This window comes from Carassius auratus, chromosome 31 (assembly GCF_003368295.1).
Source record: "Carassius auratus strain Wakin chromosome 31, ASM336829v1, whole genome shotgun sequence".
NCBI lineage: Eukaryota > Metazoa > Chordata > Actinopteri > Cypriniformes > Cyprinidae > Carassius > Carassius auratus.
The window spans coordinates 23070281-23096240 of NC_039273.1; the positions used below are offsets into that span (position 1 = coordinate 23070281).

The 25960-nt window shown below is 38.2% G+C and overlaps 3 protein-coding genes across 7 annotated transcripts; all 3 read right to left on the reverse strand.

Annotated features, from left to right (window-relative positions):
• Positions 1 to 1277: 1277 nt before the first annotated feature.
• On the reverse strand, positions 1278 to 8889 carry LOC113050897 (uncharacterized). Of its 5 annotated transcripts, XM_026214335.1 has the most exons (3): positions 8357 to 8866; positions 6599 to 6669; positions 1278 to 5258 (listed from the first exon to the last, which is right to left on the reverse strand). In XM_026214335.1, exon 3 carries the CDS (start codon positions 4782 to 4784, stop codon positions 2988 to 2990), a length of 1797 nt encoding a protein of 598 aa, XP_026070120.1. In that variant the 5' UTR covers positions 4785 to 5258; positions 6599 to 6669; positions 8357 to 8866; the 3' UTR covers positions 1278 to 2987. The 5 variants fall into 5 exon arrangements, with proteins under 5 accessions (XP_026070120.1, XP_026070123.1, XP_026070121.1 ...); XM_026214338.1 differs by lacking the exons at positions 6599 to 6669; positions 8357 to 8866 and adding an exon at positions 8873 to 8889; XM_026214336.1 differs by lacking the exon at positions 6599 to 6669 and having other exon boundaries at positions 8525 to 8866.
• A 4149-nt stretch (positions 8890 to 13038) lies between these two features.
• LOC113051059 (uncharacterized) lies at positions 13039 to 15665 on the reverse strand (the record flags this gene model as incomplete). The annotated part of the gene is made up of 1 exon (XM_026214675.1): positions 13039 to 15665. A coding segment is annotated over one exon (1014 nt), but the record flags the coding sequence as incomplete, so codon positions are not given.
• Positions 15666 to 20380: 4715 nt separating this feature from the next.
• On the reverse strand, positions 20381 to 23525 carry LOC113050903 (early growth response protein 1-like). Its single transcript, XM_026214347.1, has 3 exons — positions 23214 to 23525; positions 22071 to 22932; positions 20381 to 21388 (listed from the first exon to the last, which is right to left on the reverse strand). The coding sequence occupies exons 1-3, from the start codon at positions 23277 to 23279 to the stop codon at positions 21213 to 21215; spliced, it is 1104 nt and encodes a 367-aa protein (XP_026070132.1). The 5' UTR covers positions 23280 to 23525; the 3' UTR covers positions 20381 to 21212.
• Between the last annotated feature and the right edge of the window lie 2435 nt (positions 23526 to 25960).

Below are 25960 nucleotides of genomic sequence, written 5' to 3' on the forward strand. Positions count from 1 at the left end.
ACTCCTCTTTAAGCTCTCTGCAGGCTGATGACGTCTCCGCACCTCCACCCTCTCTCTTCTCCAACCCTCACTCTCTCTGAATTCCCCTTTTTTCATCCCTCTCCTCCCCTTCACATTGACCTACTTTTCCACTGACCTGCTTTCGTAAGGTTCCGCATACTCCAAAACAAAATAAAAAAAAGGGGGGGAAAGAGGGAAAAAGAATGAAAAAAAGACCAGCGAAGAGAACAAAGCACTGCAGCTCTTGCTAAAAGTCACCTTGCTTTTGTTCTTGCGTCAGCTCTCGCTTCCCTAGCAACCACTAGTGCGGCGTGTGAGGTCATCAACAACACACACACACACACAAAATTAGACACCTTTTAATGAATGCAGTCATAACAGATGCTGTCTGTTCTGAAATATGGCGGTTCAGTTGTAGTTGAATTATTGTAGAACAGGTAGTACTTTCAGATGAAGGTTGTATGGCAGGTTGTATAAGAGCCATGCATATTATTTAATGCCGGACAGGGTAAGTGATATAACAAACTGGCAGTCTACCAGGAGCAATAAATTAATAAATAGATGACAGGTAATCGTTAACGGTTGAAAATGAGTATGTCAGGAAAGAATTAGTGTGAAAGTCAACATGTAATTTCTTGGGAACAGGTGGTTGAAAAGATTGGATTATGACCTGAATTCAAGCGATCCTTTTATAATGCCAGTTGATATCAGAACAGTTACATAACTTGTTTTCTTCTCTAGTCTATCTTTTTTTTTTTTTAAGTGCTTGTGCTTTCTGTATATTTTCACGACCAATGAACAGCGCGACCATCTACATCAAGTTCATTTACAATTATCTCATATTCCTTTAAATTATAATAAGCAGTTTCATTTTTATGGCATTGGTAATTTAATCCATCAATGCATATTTGGAAGAGAGACAACTAAGGCATTTTTCTGTGTACTTCTACTCGTTCACAGCCTGCCGGATATGTGTGTGTGTGTCTGTCTTTGGGCTGTGACTAGGCCAGTGTTACATCATGTTGGATGACTCTTGTGCCCTGCAGGAGTACAAAGTGTCCCTATGCATTTGCAGGGCTCTCATTTCAATTAGTTTATGGTGCTAAGAGGGGAGAGGAAAAGTCAGAAGCTGGAACCATAAAGTCTGTTTGATTTTCCGTTGGTCTGGTTTTAAATCTTGAGCAAGTGCAGGCTGGTATTGTTTATGGTAACACTTCATAATGAGGCATTAAGGCTTGTGAGGGAGTTGCTTAGCGGTATAAACAACATTAGGCAACTTAAATTCAACATACAACTTGTTTTATTTTTCTTTCCAATCTTTTAGTGTCATTCGGAGCACCTTGACAGGTACTCCCACCTCTTTTAACAAACATCTTTTTGTTTTGTTTTTTTCTTAAAAGTTCAGTAAATACCACACAATATCACCAGGGTACAGAGAAGAAATAGACGAACAGGACATGAAAATACATACATACTGTATCACATTGAGGTCAACAGACAACAGACCAAAAAGAATAATAGCATTGGAATATAAAATAAAATACAATAATAATAATTATTATTATAGAATGCCAAAATAAACTTGATACAAACTTAAAATACTCAAAAGAGAGAATTTGTCTGTACACTTTTTACATAATGGCCAGTGCCAGGCACCTGTTTGGGAACAATAAACACAGATTGTATAAAATCTGATGAAAAAAATTCAGTGCAGAAGCAGCTTTCAGCTGTGGTATATTCTACAAAGACAACGAATGGAATTGAATTTGTGTGTAGGAAACACTTAATTGTGTGCTGCAGCATTTTAATTTGAAAAACAGTTAATGGGTATGATGATGCAATGGGCTACACGCACCAAAGGAGAAACTCTTCAGTTCTGCGTAACCTCAACCGTTTCTTCTCATGAGGTAGCATGTGAGGCGTCTCTGAAACCTGACCACAGAGGACACGACCATCTTGAGATGGTAACGATATATCTAACACTTTATACAGTCCGCATTTTATTTCGGCCTCAGAAGAGAACGCCTTGATGTTACTGAGAGGACTTTTACTCTAGTTTGGCTAAATGTCAGGTAGGCTTTTTCAAAAAAGGATTGGTAACAGTGACCTCGGGAGAGGGTCAGTCCATCAAGCTCCTTTACAGTAATGCAATAAAGTAATGTGATGTACGAAAAGTGTTTTTTGATTGGTAAACCTTGACCTATGAATGACCAAAACACTATGAAGAGAACATTCTCTCACATGAAGTGATACAGGGACATAAATAGGATTTAAAAAATATAATGGAAGCATCAGATATGAACATTAGGAAAGGACTATACAGGAATTCAAACAGTAATAAGTAGACAGTGTTCGTAAAAAAATTCTCCCACTTTTCTACTTTCAAAGATTGACATGTCATTTTTTTTCATAAAATATATTGAAATATGATATGTTTAGTCATGTCACAGTATTATAATAATCCAAGTGCTTCAATAATGCTTAATTCCAAAGGCAGAGGAGAGAGACTGGCATAAATCTGTTAAAGGTTTTCCTCCTGAAATCAATAGGGAGAAAAGGACTTGTGCCTTTAACTTCATGAACCTGTGGTGAAAACTACTTGGGTTCAGTGACTAGCCATTAATTTAGCTACAAAAACATGGTAGAAATATGTAAATATTCAAAGGTGAAGTCAAAGGTTGTTATACAGTTTTGTAGGTTTGTTTTGAAAGAGGAAAAAGATCATTTGAAAGAGCTCAGTTTCCTCTTCGTAACTTCTTCGAGTTACAGCTAAGTGCTTATGAAAGAGTGTAAGAACAGAGCTGCATTAAAAATGTCAAAGAAACGCTTTTGATAAGAAAACGGACCAAGAACACAAGTTACTTTCCTGTTGTTGTAACGTATAATCAATAGACTTTCATGCAATTAATTGGTACCATTTTCATTTAGGTGACATTTCTCATGTCCTGTCTTAACTCTATTGAAGGATGTGATGTGATGTGCCAGTTTCAGTCACGTTTCTTGTTTCTGCTACCTCGTCCTCCTGAGCTCCTCTTCCCGCTTTCCTTCCATTCCTCTCCCTTCTCTCTGGAAGGAGACTGTTGCGTGTAAAGTTCATCTGTTGTCTCACTCTCCCCTTCCTTGCTTCCAGAGCTGCTGCCTTGCTGCTGGTTAACCTGCGCTAGCGCCAGGTATGGGTGCTGAGGCAGAGCGGAATCAGGTGATGTAGCAGCTGTTGTAGCCAGGACGTCTTGGGATCCACCATTAGATAGTGCTCTATACTTGAGCCTTAGCTTGTGTGGCAGAGCAGTGCCTTTCATTTCACCTTGGTTGTCTCCATACTGGTAAGCATCACTGGCTACCATGGTGGGTGAGGGTGCTGACTGGTGGTTGGTGTGATATCCACCAGTATCAGAGGAAGAGGATGAGGGGGATTCATCGTCAGTGGAGGCTTCCTTATCTGAGCTTCGTGGGTCTCCATCACTAGAGGAGGTGTCTTTGCCTGATGTGAAGTGCTCTTGGTAGAACCCATCCGCTTTTGGGCAACCTTCATATGTTAGCACTGGTGGCTCCTCGTTCAGAGTGCCGAGGTAGGGATTGGAACGCTGGTACATGGGGGCTTTTCCAGCCTCATTAAGCAAATCTGGGGCAAAAGAATTTGGAGTGCCCTCATGAAGCTGACCTCTGCATTGTCCTTGAACCCTCAGGTCTTGTTGCTGTATGACAAACCGCCTGCTCTCCCCAGCATCTGCCTTGCCGTTAGTGAATTCATAGCTTGGGGAATCCAAAGACCTCCTGGAAAGCTGCTGTGCCACCTCTGAAAGAGTCTCTAAACCATCCGGTCGTATTGGTAGATTGCACCCCGTTTGAGTAAAATTTGTGATTTGCCCATTCTGTTGTGTTTGGGACACCACCTGCTGCTCCATGTCCTCAACCCTTTGGCTCTCAACAGGGTACGAGCTACTTCCGGAACGAAAGAGGATGACACTTCTTTGGGGCGTGGTGGATGGGGGGGCTGGGTTGTTGACACCTTCTTGCTGTTCCATTTCTTGCGCTTGGTGATCCTCCAGTCGTCCAAAACTTTGATGGCCATTGAACATGCCATTAAGAACACTTGCCTCAAGCCTGTTAATGTCCATTCCAGAGCTCTCGTGTTTGACATCAAAGTTTATAGGTTCAGGACTGTCCCGTGAAGATCCATCAGACATGTCAGACAGTGATCCACGTGGGGAGTAGTTGGGTAAATTTGTGTGGCGTTCACTCCTGGTTGGCTGTTCAGCCTCTGAAGAATCAGAGTTCATCATGACCTGAGAAGCACTGGAGTATCCACTGCTGGAGTAATATGGATTTCCGGAAGATGCTCCATTACCATTAGCTCCATCAGTTGCCGCCTCGGAACGATTGCTGATCTGCTGAGTCTTCTCCATGTAAGAGGCAGAGCTTATGAGTCCAAATCTTAGTTTCAATTGCAGAAGTTCTGTCTTCAGCCGCACGTTCTCCTCATTTAGTGCCATTACCCTGTTCTCCAACACCATATCATTGAGTCTGCGCTTCTCCCTTGACCTTTTGGCAGCTTCGTTATTCTTGCGTCGTTTTTCCCAGTATGATGCATCTTTCTTTTCATCCGAGATGAATTCTCGCTTTCGTCGACAGGTCATATTGGGTTTTTGTTTTACTATTCGGCCTTGACGAGGAGGGCTGGTGATTTGGGGTGATGGTAAACTCTCACTGTAGGTTGAGAAAGTTTCTAACGTTTCCAAACTGGAACTGTTGTTGTCTTGGGTAGGAAGATTTAGGCTTTCCATTGTGGTCCTGTTAAGGCCAGTTTGTATAACTGCCACTCAGTTGACATTGAAAATGTATGTTTTAATTCTGAAAAGTATTTCTTTCTGAGTAACACTTCAAAAACACATGTAACTGTCAGTAAGTACAATGATGTACAGGGTTCTGTTTTTTCCTCCAAAGAGGAACCGCACGTATTTCTGATTGATGCTTTTTTCCTCCTACTCTTACCAGTCAAGTGTACAGACTGGTCAAAAAGATAAGAAAAATATGAAAGGCTACAAAAACAACCGACATTGGATAGGACAAGTTTAGTTTGTTTGGGATAGTTGTGGTCGTCTTTTTTTTTTAAAGCTTGCCTTCAGTTCTTTCTTAATTTAGACCAATTCTTTGTTGACTTGGCAAAGCTCCTTGTTCTTGATGGGTGAGGTGGCAGTGTAGGCTGGGATTAGATCCGTCTCAGCTCAGTGTTTTATCCCAGTCTTTGAAGAACGCATCTGTAAAGACAATGAAACAGGATGTTTACTGAAATGTCTACAAGAAGGGATGTCACAGAATTAAAGGTAACAAAAAGTAAAAGAGCAGAATAAAGTTATTATGAATAGTATGTTAATTCTAAAGTGTTCTACTTTATTACTCTGGTGACACTGTTGTTTACTTTTTCACACTGTTGTGGGTTTGCCGTAAGTGTTTAAGAAGTTACTTCAGATCCCTTAAATTAGAACATTTTCCTTAAAATCTGCATTCAAAAATTGCAGCTTTAATGATAAATAGCCAAATACCACGGATGAATGTCAAAAGATGCAATAGAAAAATTTATTCTCTCTATTAATTCGGAAACAGCCCAGTGTTCCATTTCCAATCTGTCCTGCTCTGTCCTACGAGCTCTAGAGAAATGTAGGTCAGTAGAGTAGTGTAGCACAGCGAGTAGGAGATCACTCCATGCTGCAATAGGACATTTATTGTGTAAGATACTGCACTGTCACATAATCAGAGACACCTGACTGACTGCCTGCCAGGACTGCAGGCAAAGGAAGCACAACTGAAGAGAACTAAAGGTGTGGAACACCCTTATTCTCTTTTTATCATTTATTTGTGATCCAAACATCTTTTATTGACAGTTTAACTAAGAACTTTTGGTTTACTAATAATAATAATGAGTACTTCATGTAGACAACTTTTTAACTGACAACTTTGTGTTTTTTTTTATTATTATGAGGACTTGATTTGATAGCTAGTCCAGTTTATTGTGGGAATCTGAAATCATGTTACATAACCACACACAGCTATTGCACCATCGCTAAAACACAACCTCAAACACCAGGCAGTCTCACAGTTCAACACTAAAAAGAGGAAGAGGAACAAAAATGTACAAAATAAACAGCCCATTGTTTCCAAAAGCAAACATTGAACTTTGCATACACCTGTTTTGTTTAAGCCCTATTTAATTTTCCCTTATCTTCGACCACACGAGTGAATATAACTTTAGTAGTATTTTAGTAGTATTCCTACATTTGTGTGTAACATTGGCCATGGTGGTTAGGCACACAGCACTGTGGGGACCGAGCATACTGAGAACATGGAAGCACAGATTATTTTGTCCATGCATGGCCATTTTTCCGTAGGAATGCAAATGAGAGCACTGGGGAGGGCGTTGGACGTTGCGCGTGTCCCACTGACCTAGAAACCAGCTGCTCCGTAAATACGGTGCGTGCTCGCACTGGGTCCAACGACGTGTTGTAAAATAGGTCAGTGGGGCGGCAACGGTGAGTGAGTGCGCGGGTGTGTGTCTGTGAGTGAGTGAGTGCATCAAGTGGGGAGGAATTATAGTGCCTACCAAAAATAGTGTGCTTGGGTGAGGGAGGAGTTAAGGATTCCAACTGGGGATGAGACAGGAATTTACCAGCACTGCAGAGGTACGAAAAAAAGAGTGAATACGTCAGCATCAGAATATTAAATTAAACTGGGCTATGAATCACACCAGTGATGCACTGATACGCATCAAATGCACTAGCATTTTCCTGAAACGCAACTAGAAGAGGAGGACGGTTTTAAAATGAGGGATTCTGCTCTTACAGCACAAGGATTGTCCGATGTGGTCCATCTTTCGTAATATCCCTCATCAGAGCATGAGGTACTGCGCAGTACAGATTGCAGGTTGTGGCTCGGTGCCAGATTGTTATCAGTCAAGGATAATTTTAGGACATGCTGAGCTAAGTTCAGACGCCTAAGTTGCTATAAATAAATCTCTGTAAACCTTTATTTTATGGTAGATTACTGAATTAGGATAGAAATGATTTTCAAAGAATGAGGAGGAAGACATAACCGTCCAACAAATGTTTTGACCACATGCACATTTGTGTTATTGGTTCCCTTAGCTTGTTTAAATTTCCTCTTCCAAGAATAAGTTTCTTGGAAAAAACACACAGTTAGTGTTTACAACTGGAAGCTTCCCTGCATGTGTTCGCCCAGTCACATGCAGGCAAAACTGTTACGTCTCCAGTCTTTCCTTCCAACCTAAAGGCCAAGTAGGCCAGTAAGACTGAGAGATAGTGTGTTGGCTAGACTCTTAATTACAGGGGTTAATGCTGAAATCACAATACATTAGATTATGTTGTGGAAGAATTAACTCATCAATTGCACGAATGTCATTCGGTTTTCAGACTGATGCTTAGTATGGCCAGAAGTTTGGGAGAAATGTGAGGCCGTTTCAGATTCCTGGCATTGCTGAACAGGGAGTGGTGAAATTGTTAAAGTGTAGTTAGTTTGGGAGTAGGTCAGTCTTTATGAGCCAAGCATGCAACGAGTATTGCATCACAGTGAGTTATGATCAATTATTAAACATCTGAAGGAGTTGCACAATAGTCTGTTAGTCTTGCTTTACTAAACATGCCTCTCTCTTTTCCAACCACAACTTTTAAGTCGGTTCACACTGCACAATAACCTAGTAGACACGCACTCACATTACAAGGATTTAATTAATTATGGTGACGTTTTAATTGAACAGCTCGCGTATTTTAAGAAATCTGTTTGCCACTGATCATCGTGCAACCCAAAAAGTATCTCAACGCATTATGCTATCGGGATGCAAGTCGCCACACGTTATTTTACAACCACATGCTTTGTAGAAATGCCGACCCACGACTTACTTATTGAAATGCAAGGGGAATAGTGGCACCGCAATGCACAGACATCAACTGACCCCACAGTCACTCGTGCGTTTGGATTTCGTAATGATCACCACCTCCCCCACGCCACGACCGTCTCGCCTTGACATTGAATGTGAATATGTATGCAAAGCACTATGCGAGATAATCTGTCGCTACCTTACAGTTTACAGCATGCAAAAATAAACAAAGGGAAAAATCGTTGAAAACCAAAGAGGTTAGTTATTAAGGTTAGTCAGTCAGCGAAGCAGTTTAGAGTCATGCCGACCCCGAGTCCGTTTCCATGTGAACAATAACATGCCCTGACCACGTTGCAATGTATGAGCCTAGCCTACAACGGCTTAGCCTGCTACAAGCTCTGTAAAACACAATACATAAAACACATATTATGGGCTATGATATAATAAACCGATTGCAGTTGAACTCACCAAAGTGAAATAGCGCATTTCTTTTGTTAAACGGAAGAATTCTCTTGTTATTCTTAAATCTCTCCTCCGTGCCTCTATATGCGGGTTCTCGTCCCGATTCTGGTCTTTCTTCCTGTCACAACTTCAGTCTGGGCTGAAAATGTCCCGCGTGGGTCGTGATCCACTCACCGGCTTTGTGTCGATTAATGTGACTCCCTGAATGTGCTGCTATTCGCCGTCTATCTCTCCCTCCCTCCACGTCCTTGTGTTATGTCGTAGGCTTTGCTCCAGTTCTCTTCTATTACACACACGTAAGCTACACACACACACTCACACACACACACACTTTCTCCTCTTGTCGTCCTCGAATGTGTGTTAGTAGGTCAGCGGTTGCATAACACGGAGCTTTGGGTGCCTAGTCACGTTTTTGTTCATCATGACGATACACAAGCCACCGCTCCTGCCGAAATGACCAAAAAGGGGATGGAGGTGGTCAGAAAAGCTCTTCTCTCCCGTTCACCGTGAACTGACACTCACCCTATACACCGATCACATACGGTAACAGTGTACGGTTGCTCCAACACACCTCTGTGTACGCAACACTTCAGCTTCTCTGGAAGAAGAAGGGGGTTACGAGACTGCCAAACTGTTGCGTAAATATTCACAATTACGTAAAAGTCACAGTTGATAACAATCTGTCTCACCACCCATTTTGAAAAGTTTACGTTTCTTTAAAGAATTTTGTTGTTGTTGTTCTTTTAAACATTCTATCAGAAAAAAAAAAATATTTGAGTGCTGTTAAATTGAATGGATTTTAAAAGTTTTAATATGTGTTGGGATAATTGTGCTTTTTAAAAAAAAAGTTACAGGGTTGATTGTTTTAATAATAATAATAATAATAAAATACTAGCAAATTAAAATTATAATCTAAAGGATATGTATTATTGTAGTTTAATTATAATATTAGTGTAATTGGCTATATTAATGCAGTATGTTATGTATTATATTTTGCAATATGAACATTTTAATACATTTTAAGTACATAGTAGTTAGACATTTAATATAACACTAAATTATGTATACTGAAATATAAATGATGAATCTAAAATAAATTTGAATATAATTCTGCTGCCTATTTTGAGTTTTGCATAGTGATTTGCAGTTGCCTAAAAATACAAATTTTCAAATGTTCTTTCAAAACATGATACAGGCCAAGGATACTGTCCCGGAACAGGAAGCCAAGTTCAAGTAAAATTGTTAACATTTTATTCTTATATTCAATGCAGTATTTTGGAATATGTGTACGTGTCTGTTTGTTTTTGTTTTTCCAAGTCATTATTACACAACATGAATTAGTAGTTTCTTCCTGTTTTACGCTTTGCCCTGAAAAATATTTCAGATGACAGTACAGTTCCCAGAAGGTGCTAATTATACATAAACAAACTGATTACATCATCTCTCCAAGAACAACTGTAGGGTATTTCAACTGGTTGCAGTTTGAATCCTAACATACCTGATTAAGTAATCACCTTAAACATGTCTTTTGTAAACACACTTGACTCGGGACATTTCATGGTAAAGTTTGTTCAAATAAAAGGTATGTAAATGGAAGTAGGTCATACAATTATTTTCATCAAAAATGTGTATGTGTATCTCAGTGATTCCTAAAGGAATGGTTCTCCCAAAAATGAAAATTTGCTATATTGAATCACCCTCAGAGCATCCAATATGTAGATGAGGTTGTTTCTTCATTCATAAGTTTGGATAAAATTAGCATTACATCACTTTGCATACCAATGGATCCTCTGCAGTGAATGGGTGCCGTCAGAATGAGAGTCCAAACAAGTAATCCACAGAACTCCAGTCAATCAATAAACATCATGTGAAGTAAAAAGCAGCATGTTTTTAAGAAACAAATCCATCATCAAAGGGATAGTTCACCCAAAAATGAACATTTGATGTTTATCTGCTTACCTCCAGGGCACCCAAGATGTAGATGACTTTGTTTCTTTAGTAGAGCACAAACCAAGATTTTAAGATCAAACCGTTGCAGTCTGTCAGTCTTATAATAGTGTATGGGAAAACATAAAATCAAATGTAAAAAAAATCATACACAAACAAAACCAAATTAAACCATGTGGCTCATGATAATACATTGATGTGTAAAGACACCAAACAATCAGTCTGTTCAAGAAACTGAACAGTATTTACATGTTTTACCAATATAAATATGTTTTACCTCTGATTTAGCTCTCCTGAGAGTGTCCTTTTGTGCTTGTTCTCAACAGCGCGAATGTAGAGGATTCATCTTCTTCGTGCTTCATGACGGATTGCAGAGTGCAGACTTATAAGTGCATTACCGCCACCTATCTCTCAAGTGGACCATTGACACTCCTAATTGAGATTGTAGATAGAGTGTCAATGGTCCATTTGAGAGACAGGTGGCGGTAATGCACTTATTAGTCTGCAATCTGCCATAAAGCAAGAAAAAGAAGATGCCACCTCACGCACCTGCTGCTGAGAACAGTGTTGCCAATTTAGCGACTTTGACGCTAGATTTAGTGACTTTGCAACTTTTTTCCAAAAAAGCGACTAGCAACAAATCTAGCGACTTTCTTGGACAAACATTATTTAGTTTCCGGTACTGCCGCTTTATTAGGATTTTAGTGCAGATGAATATATTTGAGAGCTGGTTATGTAGTCTTAATGGAGCATGTTTCAGTCATTATAATATTAATTTCATTGTCTCACAACAGAAACATTAAAATGTATTAATAAAATGCAGTATGTGAGCACAGGGAGGCAATACAATAGACGCACTTACGTCATTAATTAGCACATGACGTCCACTTATAAAACGAATAGACTGCAATGGTTTGAGCTAAAAATCTTGGTTTGGGTTCTACTGAAGAAACAAAGTCACCTACATCTTGGATGCCCTGGGAGTAAGGGGATAAACACAAAACTTTCATTTTTGGGTGAACTATCCCTTTAAACTTTTTTTTTTTTTTTTTACTTCAAACTATTGTTCCTGGCTACAATATGAGGCCTTTATCTATAATATTTCTTTCTCCATCAGTAATAAAAGTAATCTAATCAGAATCAGGAGAGAAATAGGTACAGATTAAGCAGCTTTTACAAGCGAAAACAGGGTTTTGATGTGACATAAGAGGTTGGACCTTTTCACTAGAGAAAATGTTATGATGGATTATGAACTCATATTTTGACCAGAAGTGACGGTTTAAGGCTAAAAAAAATTTGAAAGATGAAACAAACTCATGAAAGAACACTGAATAAAGAAATAGAAAAAGGTTGTTTACGTCTTGGATGATTTGAGGGAGTTCATTTACAGCAAATGTTAATTTTTTTGTGAACTATTCCTGTAAGAACCTTTTGATACAGTACTCAACTTGTATGTATAATTTTTACCAGTGTCACAAAAGCCAGCTGCAACAATTTTTGTAACATGTGACCTTCTGCCTCGTCTGAAACCACGCTAGAATATTGAATCCTAGTGAAGTGCTAAGATCAAGAGGGTCACGGTAAGAGACATGTCAGGTTTAGTCCTCCGCCGCCAGCCTGTGTGCTCCCCCTTCATCTGTTGCGGTGCTGACGGACACTACGCAGACTGGGGGTGTTGGCCTTGAACTTGCCTTTCCCTCCCCCTCTGCTCTCTCCTCCATTCATTCACAGCTGCGTCTGCTACAGTTCCCTAGGCAACCGTTATGCTGCCTGCCTAGCAACTGGTTTTCCCTCCCCCTCCCTCCTTGCAGATAGAGAGGGGTTGATAAAGGGGTGCTGGGAGAGACAAAGAACCCAATGTGTGTTTATCTGATGTGGATCATGGAACAGGAAGCAGCGCAGGCATCCTCTGTGGAGCTGTATTGTCTGAGCAACCACACTCGCCGGTCCACTAGTAGATCTGAGATCCAAGGGGAGCAGATGTTAGTAGTTGTGAGTGGGGACAATATTTAGAAATCCTGCCACATCCTTATTCATAAAAACAGAATGCTTAATAAAAATTACACTTGAGTGTTTACAAATCAAGACCAGATTTATATTGTAGAGGTGCGCATTGTTTATTGGGATGTTTGTATAGTTAAAGTACAGGATAAAACCACACATTTTACTACGTCATAATCAACAGCCAACCAATAAATATATGAACAAAGTGTGGTAGTGCCACCACATGGTAATATTTAAAACATGAGACATTTTAAGTGTTTTAAATCAACAGTTCACACAAAATTGTAAAATGGAGAAAATGTATTCACACTCTGATGGGCCAAGATTTAAAATATATTTTTCTTCATTACAAAAGATTTTGATAAATGTAGCATTCCATCACTTGCTCACCACTGGATCCTCTGCAGTGAATGGGTGCCGTCAGAATGAAAGTCTGGTAAAAACATTACAATAATCTCAGTGATCCACATGATTCTAGTCCACCAATTAACGCATTGTGAAGCAAAAAGCTGCATGTTAAGATACACGTTCAGGATTAAGATGTTTTATAACTATAAACCATAGTGTTTCCTCCAATTGTCTGAATCAGGAGAGAAATATGGACAGGACAAGCACTGTTTATAAGCAAATACTTCTAAGCAAATATATATATATATATATATATATATATATATATATATATATATATATATATATATATATATATATATATATATATATATATATAAAGGATTTAGATGTGAGAGGATAACATGGGATGGACCTTTTCACTGGTGGAAGCATTATTATAGATTGTGGACTGATATTTTGGATAAATTTTAAATTTAAAACAAATTAATGTATTTTTTTTTAAAACGTAGCTTTTGCTTCACAAGATGTTATTTGATAGAATGGAGTTGTGTGGATTATTGTGATGTTTTTATCAGGTGTGTGGCTCTCATTCTGACGGCACCCATTCACTGCAGAGGATCCATTAGTGAGCAAGTTATGTAATGTTAAATTTCTCCGAATCTGTTCAGCTGAAGGAACAAACTCATTTACATTTTGAATGGCCTGAAGATGAAATACAAAACTTCATCAAGTTAAAATTTTTAGGTGAACTATTCCTTTAAATGTTGTTTATGATAGTTATATAAATGATATTAATTATTTATAGATTGCAAAAACAACGGTCATTTGTATTATTAATTTCTGTTTCACACTTTTCACTTTTCATCCACCCAAAAGTCAAGGTTTTAAAATACAGAATACAGGCCAGAGCTTTTGTTTCGATCCACTGCTGCTTCTTTGCAGTCTTTTTGCATTGCTTGCATGTTTAACGTTGAGCATAAATGCATTCGTGAATCGATTACTTTGTCTCCTGCAGCTTAAAATAGGAACAAAAGTGCTGATGTTGGCATTGAACACCTAGCTGCGATAAACCGTCTGGCAGACAGAAACTGTGGGATTCTCTAGAGGAGATAAATTCAGATATTGTTTCTTTCTGCTCTACACTACTCACTCCTACAACTCCCTGCTGAAAACTAATGTTTCTTTTAGTTTTGCTTTGTGGAGGATCGCAGACTGATGAAGTCACACCTTACTATAGTGAAAAGATGGCATCCACTCTCACATCTTTAAATAGAGGTGCTGACGCTGCCATTGAAGCTGTTGCTGTAATCAGCCACTTAGTCTTCAGCACTGTGGGAGCCAAATACTGTTACCCTGCAAGAGCTGCTTGTGTTCAGGCAACTACTGAGTACATGAGGCCGTTCTGATTGCTAGAGTTTAATATCTAAAATGACAAATGAAAAAAAAAATTATATATACTAGTACTTCGGCTGTAGTGAGAAAGCATGGGTAAAAAAATAAAAAGTCCACACTTATTCATGAAACAAGAGCACATGTTTGTAAAATTAACGTGAAGATAACTGTGAACCACAGGTGCATTTAAAAAAAACTGGCAAAACCAAAAGAGTTCTCTCTCCATGCAAAAGCACAAACAGAAATTTTATGAAAAAAATAACAGGCACTGAATAAGAAAGGTACACAGAAAAGGTTTAGACTGAATTGCCATATGTGAAGGTTCAATGTTGCCGGTGTTGCTTATAGCTTAAACAAAGCACCATATGCTACAACAGCAGATACAGAAGACAGCAGAGCTTTTCACAATATTTCTCATCGCATCCAGCATGTAGCGAACATTACCAGTGGAGCAGACAGGCATATTAAAAATTCACATAAATTAAAAAACACTTAGATTACCAGCTGTTCCAGTGAACAACCAGCTGGCTTCTTATATTTGTCTGTTATAATCATAAAATGGGTTTCTTTCTTTGGATAGGCCAGAAGACAGGTGGGACGGATGATTTCAGTTCACTTTGGAGAGCTGATGTTGGGAGAGCAGTTTTCTGAGTTGGGCCACTTCTTCAGTCAAAGCGCTAATCTGGAATCTAATAGTGCTGTGACTTTCTGTATGCCTCTGGATTGAAGCGTTATTCTGATGTGCTGTTGGCCAAGCTGATGGCATTGTGTGTGTTTGTGGCCTCCATAAACCCTCTGTAGTATTCTTCCCTGGAAGAAGGACCTCAGCATCAGCATCTTCAATTCCACATGCCGTCTTGAAACGCAGTTTATGAGGAAGACCTTTCATATTGTTCGCTTGCCATCCTAATGAATTTGTATGCACTGCTGTGATACCGCTTGGCTGTTCACCAGCTCTGTAAGAGGATTGTCGTATGTGTTCACCTCCAGCATCATCTGAAAGCTCTGGGCTCCCAATGCTTGACCCTCCAGGCATGAAGAACCCATAGTTTTTGGTCAACGGATGACCAAAAGAAGTGTGTGAGCTTGAATTGGGGCAGCTGTAGCGCATTGCTGGAAATGTTTGGTTATGTGAGCCGAAGGAGCAGATCTGTGAGTTGGTGGGATCTTTGATCAAACCGAATTTGAACTTAAGTGCCAGTAGCTCAGCTTTCAGACGTGCATTGTCTTCAAGAAGAGCCAGAACTTTGTTTTCTACCGCCTTGTCACTGATGCGGCGTTGCTCACGCGAACGCCTGGCAGCTTCGTTGTTCTTTTTGCGCTTGTACCAATAACCTTCGTCTTTTTTCTCGGGAGGTGTAGACTCATGTTTGCGACGCTGTGTGATACGGCTGTCAGTCTCAGAGCTTTCTTGGTGTTTTAGAACTCTGGGATGGATAAGAAAAGAGCGGGCTAGCATGCTGCTGGACGTTAATATGGACACTGCTTCTTCTGTGAAGGATATAGCTCCATCCTGACTGACTGGATCAGGTATTTCTTTAGAGTACATCACTCTCTGTTCTGCCAGTGTGGTGCTTTGGTCCTTCACGTTTTGAGTCTGGTGCTTAAAGTATGTGTGAAATCACAAGGCACATTCACAGGTCTTCTAAAATGTTGGTACCGTGTTTCTGTTGCCGTGCTGAAGACTGTTAGCTCCGCCTAGTGGTTGAACGCAGAGACACAATTAAGGGGTTAGGATCACATATAGATCTAGATATAGAGGCATTAAGTATCGTTAGTAAAATCTTGATAGCATTACTCAAAAATCCATATTATATTTTTAGAACAATTATTTAATATAATTAAAATTTACCTTGAAAAATATATTTGACAAATTCTGAAGTAATGGAAATGGTAATATAATACAAAAAAGATTTTCGTTGCCCACAACATTAATGTAAGCTAGTCATTTTCATTGCATTTTTGTGTGCTTACATTCGGTTACAGAACTCTTTAAAACGCTCTCACTAACGAATTTCGTGATAATTTCAAAGTCTGATGCTTTTTGCAAGCAGCTACAACGTGCAAAAAGACCATCATTAACGGTCAGTCATGTGAATTTATTAGATCTGCTTACCTTACTAAAGTAACCAGTAAACTTACCAGTAAAACGCTTAATGGTTGACTTTAAAACCCCCACGGAGGCTGTCAGGAGCAAGTTCTGCTGCGATATACTGCAATAATAACTGAATAAACCCGCGCACTGCTGTGTGCTTCTCTCTCGTAGCGCGCGCAGACAGGACTCTGTCCTCATGTAGCGCGCGCCTCATGTCTCTGTTCCTCTGAAGGGTTCAGCTCGGGCCGCGAGGTCAGATGGTATCAATACGTCACACCACAGCCGCGCGAGAGGTGCACAGCAGCGCTGAATTTATACACGTACATGCACATTAACTTGCTAAATTCAAAAATATATCAGTTTGAAGAGATCTTACCACATGTAACACAATCTCACACTATTTATTTGTGGTCATGTTAACATGGCAATAACAGAAGCAACTGGTCTCTTGATGTAATTAGATCAAAAGAATATTCTATGACCCATTTTGGAGGAATTACAAGCAGGAATGTGATGCTTATAGGTAAACTTGTCAAAGCTTCAATTAATGCTAGCAAAAATGTGTATTATTTGAGCTGTAAATCTGTTCACTCAGTTTAGTGAATATGCTTCATCTGCATCTGCAAAATCTGCATTTTTAGTTGTATGCAATGATAAATCATCACTTTTTTTAACCAAATGAACCTGCACTTGTGAAAACTGCCATGCTGAATGAAGTGAGATAAGCTTATCATTTATCTGATGTTAATCCTGCGGAGCTTCTTACCAGCCATCCTATACTATGCACATGTTGCCATACTATACACATGTTGCTATTGGCCAGGCTTTAATTTAATACAATATTTATGACATTTTTGTAACAGGATATGTCTGGCCTGTATCTCCTTCCATCACGGGTCTTTGGCCTGCAAAATGTTGAATTGCAAATTAATTAGAAAAAAAAAACATTTTAATCTAGAAGGGACAGATATAAAATAAAACATTGTTTTTTAAATGTTTTTAATTAAGTCTCTTGCTGACCAAGACTGCATTTGTTTAATTATATTGTGAAAATAAACATTATAATAAATATAAAAATACTGTGACATGTTAAATAATTTGAAACAACTGTTTTCTAATTTATTATATTTTAAAATGTAATTTATTCCTGTAATGCAAAGCTGAATTTTTCAGCATCATTACTCCAGTCTTCAGTGTCTTTGCTGATTTGCTGTTCAGTTATTACTGGTGCACAGTTATCACTAATGTTTCATATTGCTGATTAAAATATCAAGGATATTTTTTTTTTGACGAATAGAAAGTTCAAAAGATCAGCATTTAGTTTAAATAGATTTTTTTAACAACATTTTATGTTTTACTGTCACTTATGATAACGCATCCTTTCTGAATAATAATATTGCTGAATAGGGATCATGTGACACTGAAGACTGAAGTAAGGATGCTGAACATTCAGCTTTGTGTCACAGGAATAAGATACATTTGAAAATATATTACAAAAGAAAACACATATTTGAAATTGTAATAGTATTAATACATACTACTGTAAAACTAAACACACTATTAGTGTTTTTACTGTTTAAGCTCATAAATGCTGCCTTTGGCAAGCATACGAGACTTTAAAAAATAATTTAATACTCATAACGTCTCCAAACCTTTGACAAGTACTACATATATAGTCTTGCATAGGGCCTGTGTTGGAAAAGAAATGTCCTCAGGCAGCCAGGGATAAACATCATGAAGACTCTTTGTAAAGCAGCCCTTATCTCTGCAATAAAATCTTATTTCTCACTCTGACACAACTATTACTTTATTTCTAACCTCAAAGAACCTTCACCCTTAACCAAAGGAATGTACTGATGCAACCAATTTGATCAGATGAATCAGAATATGTTGCCAAAATGTGGAACAGAGAAATTATTCATAAATTAGCATTCTTTCTGTCAGTGTGCTCTTAAATGCTTAAATAGCATATGAAGACTAATTAACATTTTTTAGTGTTTTAGAGTGGGTTTATTACTGCAATTCTGCATAATTAGGACGAACAAATGCCCTGTTATGGCTTGTGACGTCCCTTTTATATTAAGCACATTAAGTCTGAGTCACTGAGCCTCCACACACACACACACACACACACAGCTCTTGAACAGATATCACAGGGTGAGTCGAGGACAGCACATATTTTTTGGTTCTATGGTGTAGATGTGCTCCTCTGTTTTCAGTTTCTTAAATAATGTAAATTAATGTGGGTCTGAAATGACATGGTGAATAAATGGTGACAAAATGTTTCCATTAACTATTCTTTAAGTGCTGTTATTTCGCATTCGGTGAGCTGTTGTGCTTTCAGAGGCTGTAAAGCAACCTTGATTCTTCCTGCCTCCCATCTTTCTCCTTGTGTGTCACTAAGCTGATTCTTGTGTTTTTGATTTTGTTGTCCTATTAGGCCATCATCATATTGTTCATCGATGTGACACAGAGCTGAGGACAAGATGTTGTCTTTCTTTTCTTTTCTACAAAACTATTAACATTAACAAACTGGTCAACATCTCCACAGGAAAAAAAACATAAGAACATGCTAAGTGGGAACATGCTATACACAATGGTTTTACATCAGGACATAGTAAAAAATAATCATCTGGTCCATAGCAGATCTGAAAAAACCTCAGACGAACAACAACATGCAACCAATTACATTGTCATTATTTAAAATTGAAAAATATAATGGACACGCTGAAGTAAGTGTGAAAACCCTCATGACTCAATAGCTAGAAGAACCATTTTTAGCAGTTTTTTTTTTTTTTTTGTATGACTTTGTCAGTCTCTCATATTGTTGTGGAGGATTGTCGGCCCGCTTTTCTTTACAACATGGCTTCAGTTTATGTATGTTTTCAGACTTTAATTTATGCACCACTCTCTTCTCTCTTAAAGGGATACTCCACCCTAAAATAAAACAATTTGTCATTAATCACCTACCCCCTACGACCTTGACACTGTTATTTACTTGGCAGTCTATGGGACAGTCTCAAGCTTCCAGGTTTTTATCCAAAATATCTTAAATTGTGTTCCGAAGAAGAACAGAGGTTTTATAGGTTTGGAACGATATGGGGGCAAGTGATTAATGACAAAATTTTCATTTTGGGGTGGAGTAACCCTTTAAGGTCAGTCGGGTTGAGGTCTGGACTTTGACTGGGCCATTGCAACACCTTGAGTCTTTTTTTTTTTCACATGTTCTGTTGTAGATTTGCTGGTGTGCTTGAGATCATTGTCCTGTTACATGACCCGATTTCAGACAAGCTTTAGCTGTCGGACAAATAGCCTCACATCTGACTGTGCAGGATATCTAGGAATACAGAGAAGTTCATAGTCGACTCGATGACTGAAAGTTGCTCAAGTCCAATGGCTGCAAGACAAGCCAAAATCATCACCCTTACAGTGTTTACCTAATTTTAAGACCCTCTTAAGACCCGATGATGTTTTTCATTACGTCCTGATTCATAAAACCATAGAATTCAAAGAGTGTGTACGGTCTTTTTCACATGACTGCATCATGGGATTGAGAATCTCCTTAGATGTCCTGAAAAGAAGATTTGATCAGATTCAGTAAACTTCTTGGAATTAATTTGCCCCAAAAGTGTAGTTAATTACAACAACATCTTTTTATTTGCCAAAACATCTCTTATCAATTCGTCCATGTACAGTATGTGTTCTGGAGGGGAAAGTTGTCTATATGCTTGATTGATATGTGGTAACAGTCTGCTTCATTCCAGCTTCTGCTTTGTGTCTCAAACAATTGTATTACTACTAACCAGAACAGCGATGGATTGTGTCCTCAGATGCCCTCTTACAGCGACTGCATCAGTGGATGTGTGACGTGTGTCTGACGCTCAAAATAAAACCCAGGCTAATCCCAGACTTAATCTCAGTTGTATCCCTCAAAATAGGTTTAACCCCTGTAAACCGACTAGAGCCTTTATGGCCGATACATCTTGTGGTAACTCTCGGGGTTTTTGGGGATGTTTTGTCAGTTTTATTCCTTTTTTCTTAAGCATTTATATGTAATTTGAAAAGTGTTAATACATCTGGACATTTCTCCAGGGGCCCAAAATGACGTATGTTGATAAAAACAATAAACAGCTTTATGATTAATGATTCAGGTTTATCCCGTGCATTGGAGCAGTAGATGTACAGACACTGTGTTGTGTGTTAGTTTGCCATCTGTTGGTTGGAAAGGAGATTGACAGAAATGACTGAAATGCAGTTGCTTTATTAGTGAATAAGATCACATAAATAGATGATCATATATTCAGTAAAAACATTAGCATAAAAAGATAAATATATGTATTTTTATTATGATGGTATCTTGTTATATAAATAGCAATATTACAATTAAACATGAAGATTTTTATGACTTTTGGTAACATTTAAGAACTCCCACACAATAAAGACTATAGACATAAATAGGAAATCAGATCAAAAACACAATGATAACAATTTTCATCCGCTGACCTGAACAGCTTAATATATAATATTATTTGTTTTGGCATCTTCTGTAAAATCACACTTTAAACTTAAGCATATATTTCTGCATCTTTATGAACATGAGCGAATTCCAATTAATATCCATGAGGGAATTTTTCCCTACGTTTCTTTCTGAAAATGTTTTATCTTTCTTTCTTTCTTTTTTTCTTTTTCACAGTAATCCATTTTTGATGGCTGGGATTCAATTAGTTCTTTACCGTTTTCCAATTCAATCAGTTTAGATAAAGGGTCCAGATTTGAAATAAGTCTGATGTTTTATGGCAAGTAACTACAAATTTGGAGCTCTTAATTTCAGCATGATACCTACTTATGATTATGATTTCATAAAAATAAAAAAAACACCAACTCCTCCCCTTTATCATATAATGTACAGTATGTACATGTCAGTTGTATGTTTATGTAATAGTGCTTTATGTATATACAAGTCAAGCATCTCACCTGCTGAACACAGGTCCTCACAAAACCACCAAAATGCTCTCCTGGACTAACCTCAACGTGTGGATGCATTTGGTTGATGTGTTTTGTTTGTGTTTGGCCTCACACATGTCTCTTCATGTGTAATGCCAGGTGGTCGGATCGGCTGAAGGCTCTGTGGCAGAGCATACACTCGTATGGCTTCTGTCCCGTGTGTTTTCGGAAGTGTCTCGTCAACTCATCCGAACGGGCGAACTTCCACCCACAACCTTCCCACGTGCAGTGGTACGGCTTTTCCCCTGAGGACAACCGAAATAAGAGAAGGTAAGAAATGGGTTGCATTTCTGCATACTCTCAGCCTCTGCATTTTCGGTTTATTCCACTCTGTTTTCTGAGTTCTGAAATTATGATCTCAACGCTTCCACTTTTTAGATTTTTTTTAAACATGATGGACTGTTGTACCCCTAAAAGGTTTTTAAAAACAAAGAACTGTGATTAGATAGTTTACAAGTGAATCTGATGGTCTCTTTCTTTCTAAATGCATTCAAACAAGCCTTTATGCGCGTGAACCTTGGACACCAAAACGAAGCAACAGTCAGCAACAGGATATGATGTCATGTGTCTTTGTGTTTGCATGTGTCTAAGTGGAAGCAAATGAAGACAAATCTCTTGCAGTGTTGTTATTGTTAATTAAACTAAAACTAGTAAACATTCTTTAGTTAATTGTTAAAGCTAAAATAAATAATAAAGCTAAAATATAATAGAATGATCAGATGAAATACTTAATTCAAATGTTTGTTTTTTTTTTAATAGAAATTGAAAATTAAAAACTATTGCCTTGGCAACTAATTGAAGTACTTAAATCACTAAACTAAGACTGAAATAATAATATATTAAAAAAGATAAAAACACGTAATGAAAATAGTTGCAGTAAACTAAAACAGAAAGAATTATAAATCAAACTCAGTGTTTTTAGATTACCTGTGTGTGTTCGGAGGTGTGCTTTGAGATGAGAGCTCTTGGTGTAATTCTTATGGCAGCCTGGGTATTCACAACTGTGAACCGTGGCTTTCCTCTTCAACACCCCTCTCCGCATGCGCTTCCCCTCCAGACCTGCAGGAGGCACTGTGGAGTCGGGCACCATGCTTTTTGTGGGCGGATAGTGACTAGCCGGCTGCCTGTGCATGTAGATCACTTGTGGTTGGTAGAGTTTGGGGTGTGTGTAGTTTTGGATTAAGTTATAATGATGTTGTGGAGGAAAGAGCAGTGCCTCCATGGTGATCCCAGACGTCTGGATAAATTTTGAGTCGGGAAAGGGTATCAAAGGTGCAGGCTGAGGATAATGTCCAAAATCCCATGACTTCATCTTGCCATTGCTGTTTCTCTCATTTTCTCTGTTGATTTCATGAACAATAGGGAAACTACTGAACTGGTGGTTTTCTGGTTGAGAGAATGCTTTTGCTGTTTGCTTTTGCTGCTCCAAATATCCTCCATCAAAGAGATCAGGCAATGAGCAACTTAAAGTTGCTTCATGAGGAAGCAGCTCAGCCAGCGAACTTGAAATGGACACTTGGTGTCTATTTGAACTTGACTGGTCCTCCAGGTAAAGATCAGGACTGTGAACCTGGTCTTGCATCAGCGGGTGTTGGGAAGTGTAATTTTGAGAGTTGGTCCGTTCAGGTGATGCTTCGCCCCAATCTGACAACAGGAACTCCATATCCCAGCATCCCTCACTGTCATCATGGTGTTGAGCTGACAGAAACCCAGAAGGTTTGTTGCTGCAGGTGCTTTGGTCTAAATCCTTGAAGTCTGGATCCAAAAAGCCTTTTTCAAACTTCCAAGCCTTTGGAGTCACCAAATATTTTTTAATCAGTATTGACATTTCTTGATTAACCATTTTAAATATTGCAATCAAATATGTTAGTTTCCAAAACCACAGCATCTCCCTTCAGTTTTATTCTCTTTTATGGGATTTTTCAGAGGATTGACACTTATTTTTACTGTGAAACTAGTCAATTGACATTATGGAAAGGGATTTCATAAGATCAAATTTACTATCAAAATTGACAGTTACAGTTTTAATTACCTTAAAAAAAAAAAGCAAAATATCTGAAACAAACTTACCTTCATGTTTTCGGAGGTGTTGCAGAAGTTTGAAAACGAAGGCAGAGCAGCCTGTGTCACAGCCATCTGTTTGATGTTATTATCAAAAAAACTTTCTAATGTCCCCAAAAGAGGCAAGTCTAAGCGTCGTCTTGTCCAAAATGAGTCTTAGATGTGCAGTAGACAAAGGACACGAACCCAGAAATTAGTGTTACATTCAAAATATATATAAAGAATAAAAATAAAAAACTTCACAGTGGCATTAATGCTGGTTAACCCCTTTCCCTCTCTTTCTTCCCCCCACTCTTTCTTCCTCTCTATCAGTGATAACCTTACGTTTAAGGCCCCTGACAGTTGTGATTGTGGGTGGAGTTTAAATTTGAGTCCAAAAATGTTGAAAGTTGCAATTCAAAAAGTTATACTCAACAAAATTAACAGCAAAAATAAACAATGTGGATAAACATAATAATTACATTACTTATAATATCACCTATTTCATTCTGCTGAACCATTAGAGGAAAACAAGTTGCGAAAATAAATGTTCACTCTAATATTTGTTTATGATGGCCTATTAAATCTAAAATGAGCGAGAACAAGTAAATAATATATTAATAATATATTTTAATTTATTCATATATATTTCTTTAAAATAAATTCAGTTGTTAATAATAAATTAATAAAAATGTTAATAAGTTGAAAAGCCAGTAACGGTCAACATAAAATTTGAAAAACATTTGTTTAAAATAATATTTAAAAAATAATATTAATGACTTAATGTTGAAATTAAATAAAAAGATATATATATATATATATATATATATATATATATATATATATATATATATATATATATATATATATATATAATTAATGAATAATTCTATTTGATGATATCGAAAGCTGAGATGTGTGGAACCTTGTTTGCAAACAGTATCAAGGTGGTTAAGTGAGTTGAAGTGGAATGTACAGTGAATACATTTACACTTAAAGCTGTATATTAAAGCGATACATCTCTTGTGAAACACTTAAACTGTGAGTGTGCGATTCTCAGAAGGCCGGTGTTCAGTAGGTGATTATGTGCTGGAAAGCGGTTATCAGTGTGGTTAGGGTGATGAGAGGCCTCCTGTCCTTTATGAGATAATAGAGCTCTGGGTCCCTCTGATGCCTCTTTCCCCACAGATAACAGCACATACACACACTTTCACCGTCAAACCTCGCTGCTGAGCTGCCTTTGTTAAAAGCCACTGAATTGACTAATTTGAATGAGAACACATCATTTTCCTATGCATTTTTACCGTGCATGTGTGGGTCCGTGAGAACAAAATACACAACCAGACAGGTTAAGCTCACTCAAATGAAGTGGCTAAATAAACACAAGCAGATCTGCAATGTCAAGATCTCTTGAAATCCAATTGTAACTTAATGGTTATAACTGAAAACAGGACTGAAAGTGGAACGTCAGCCTTTAATGATTATGATTACACAGAGCTTATTTTACTAGGATTATTTGCTAAGACTTTTAATTGGACACCTTTATTGCATTATGTATATATTATAAATTGTTCATATTTTAGTTTCTGTGTATTAATTTGGAATATTCTTATTGTCAGGTAATTGTCTTCAAAATACATGTACTGGTTATGAATCTTTATTTAGATACAATACCTCAGTAAAAGTATACTACATATTCAGAAGTTTGGGGATAAGAAGTTTTGACCGAATGACCTTCATAAATACTTAATCAACGATGGAGAGCAAGCTGATCACCTCAATAGTTCTTGCAATCTTGACTGTCCCCCTTTTCTCCAGGCTGATTGAATGTGCTCAGATTCAAGATTCAGTAGACTTCCACTTCTGGACAAGATATAGAGACTCGTCAGAGAACCAAGATTTTGTTCTTCGGCGAGCGGGTGGACAGAGGGAAGTCTACAAAATCTAGATTTGCAAGCAGCACAAATTTGTTTGGAAGGGCGATTTGGAATTGGACTTTGAGTTCAGGGTTGCTCAAGCATGCCCAGTTTCGTTTGGAAGGCGACATCACCTTTTTCATGGCCTATTGCAGTCATATTTTAAGCATAACATGGACGAGTTAGCGGTCTGAGCCTGCAATTATGTCTCCTCATCAAGCGCACATCTTTGAGTGACGATTGGAAGCGTCGATTGATCAAGAAGTAGTTGAGGATGAGCGAGTCATCGCCTGCTGGGTTCCTCCACATGAGTTGATGCCTACAGGGGTGTTGGAAGATGCTATTACCAACAACAGAGATGTTGGTCGAGGCAAATGATAAAAGGCGTAATCCTTTGTCAATGATTTCACCCATACCAAACTTGCCCATTGTCTTTTCCCAGCCGTCACAGTTGGTGCCAATGCGTGCAATGTTGGTCAACTTAGTATTCAGATCCAAGTCCAGTTGTGTTGCAATTGGTAGAAGTCATCTTTGACCTCATCTGGGCTTGTTTTGGTTGTAAAATAGATAGATAGGTGTGCTTGGATAATGCCATAGACGGTTAGTACAGCCAGGCGGTTTGATATAGGTTGGAAGGCCAATTCACACCTTGATGCCCCGTCGTCCATCATAAAGGCTAATCCAACCTCTATTTTTATTTGTTTTTATTTAATTTTCATTATTTATTTTTTTCCTTTGAACTGGGCACGGTTGTGAACAGAAGTCTCCTTTTGACTAACGTGGTGGCCGGGTCTATCATTCCAAGCTCTGAGGCGAATTTCTGTTTTTCAGTGTAATGATATTTTTTTCTGATTGTTCCTC

What these genes read in the sequence shown, in the direction of transcription:
- LOC113050903 (XM_026214347.1), bottom strand. Translation starts at nt 23,279, where the DNA reads ATGGCTGTGACACAGGCTGCTCTGCCTTCGTTTTCAAACTTCTGCAAC. An exon ending in ACACCTCCGAAAACATGAAG is followed by an intron (nt 22,933 to 23,213) that starts GTAAGTTTGTTT and finishes GTGACTCCAAAG; the next exon opens with GCTTGGAAGTTTGAAAAAGG. An exon ending in ACACCTCCGAACACACACAG is followed by an intron (nt 21,389 to 22,070) that starts GTAATCTAAAAA and finishes GGTTGTCCTCAG; the next exon opens with GGGAAAAGCCGTACCACTGC.
- LOC113050897 (XM_026214338.1), bottom strand. Translation starts at nt 4,784, where the DNA reads ATGGAAAGCCTAAATCTTCCTACCCAAGACAACAACAGTTCCAGTTTG.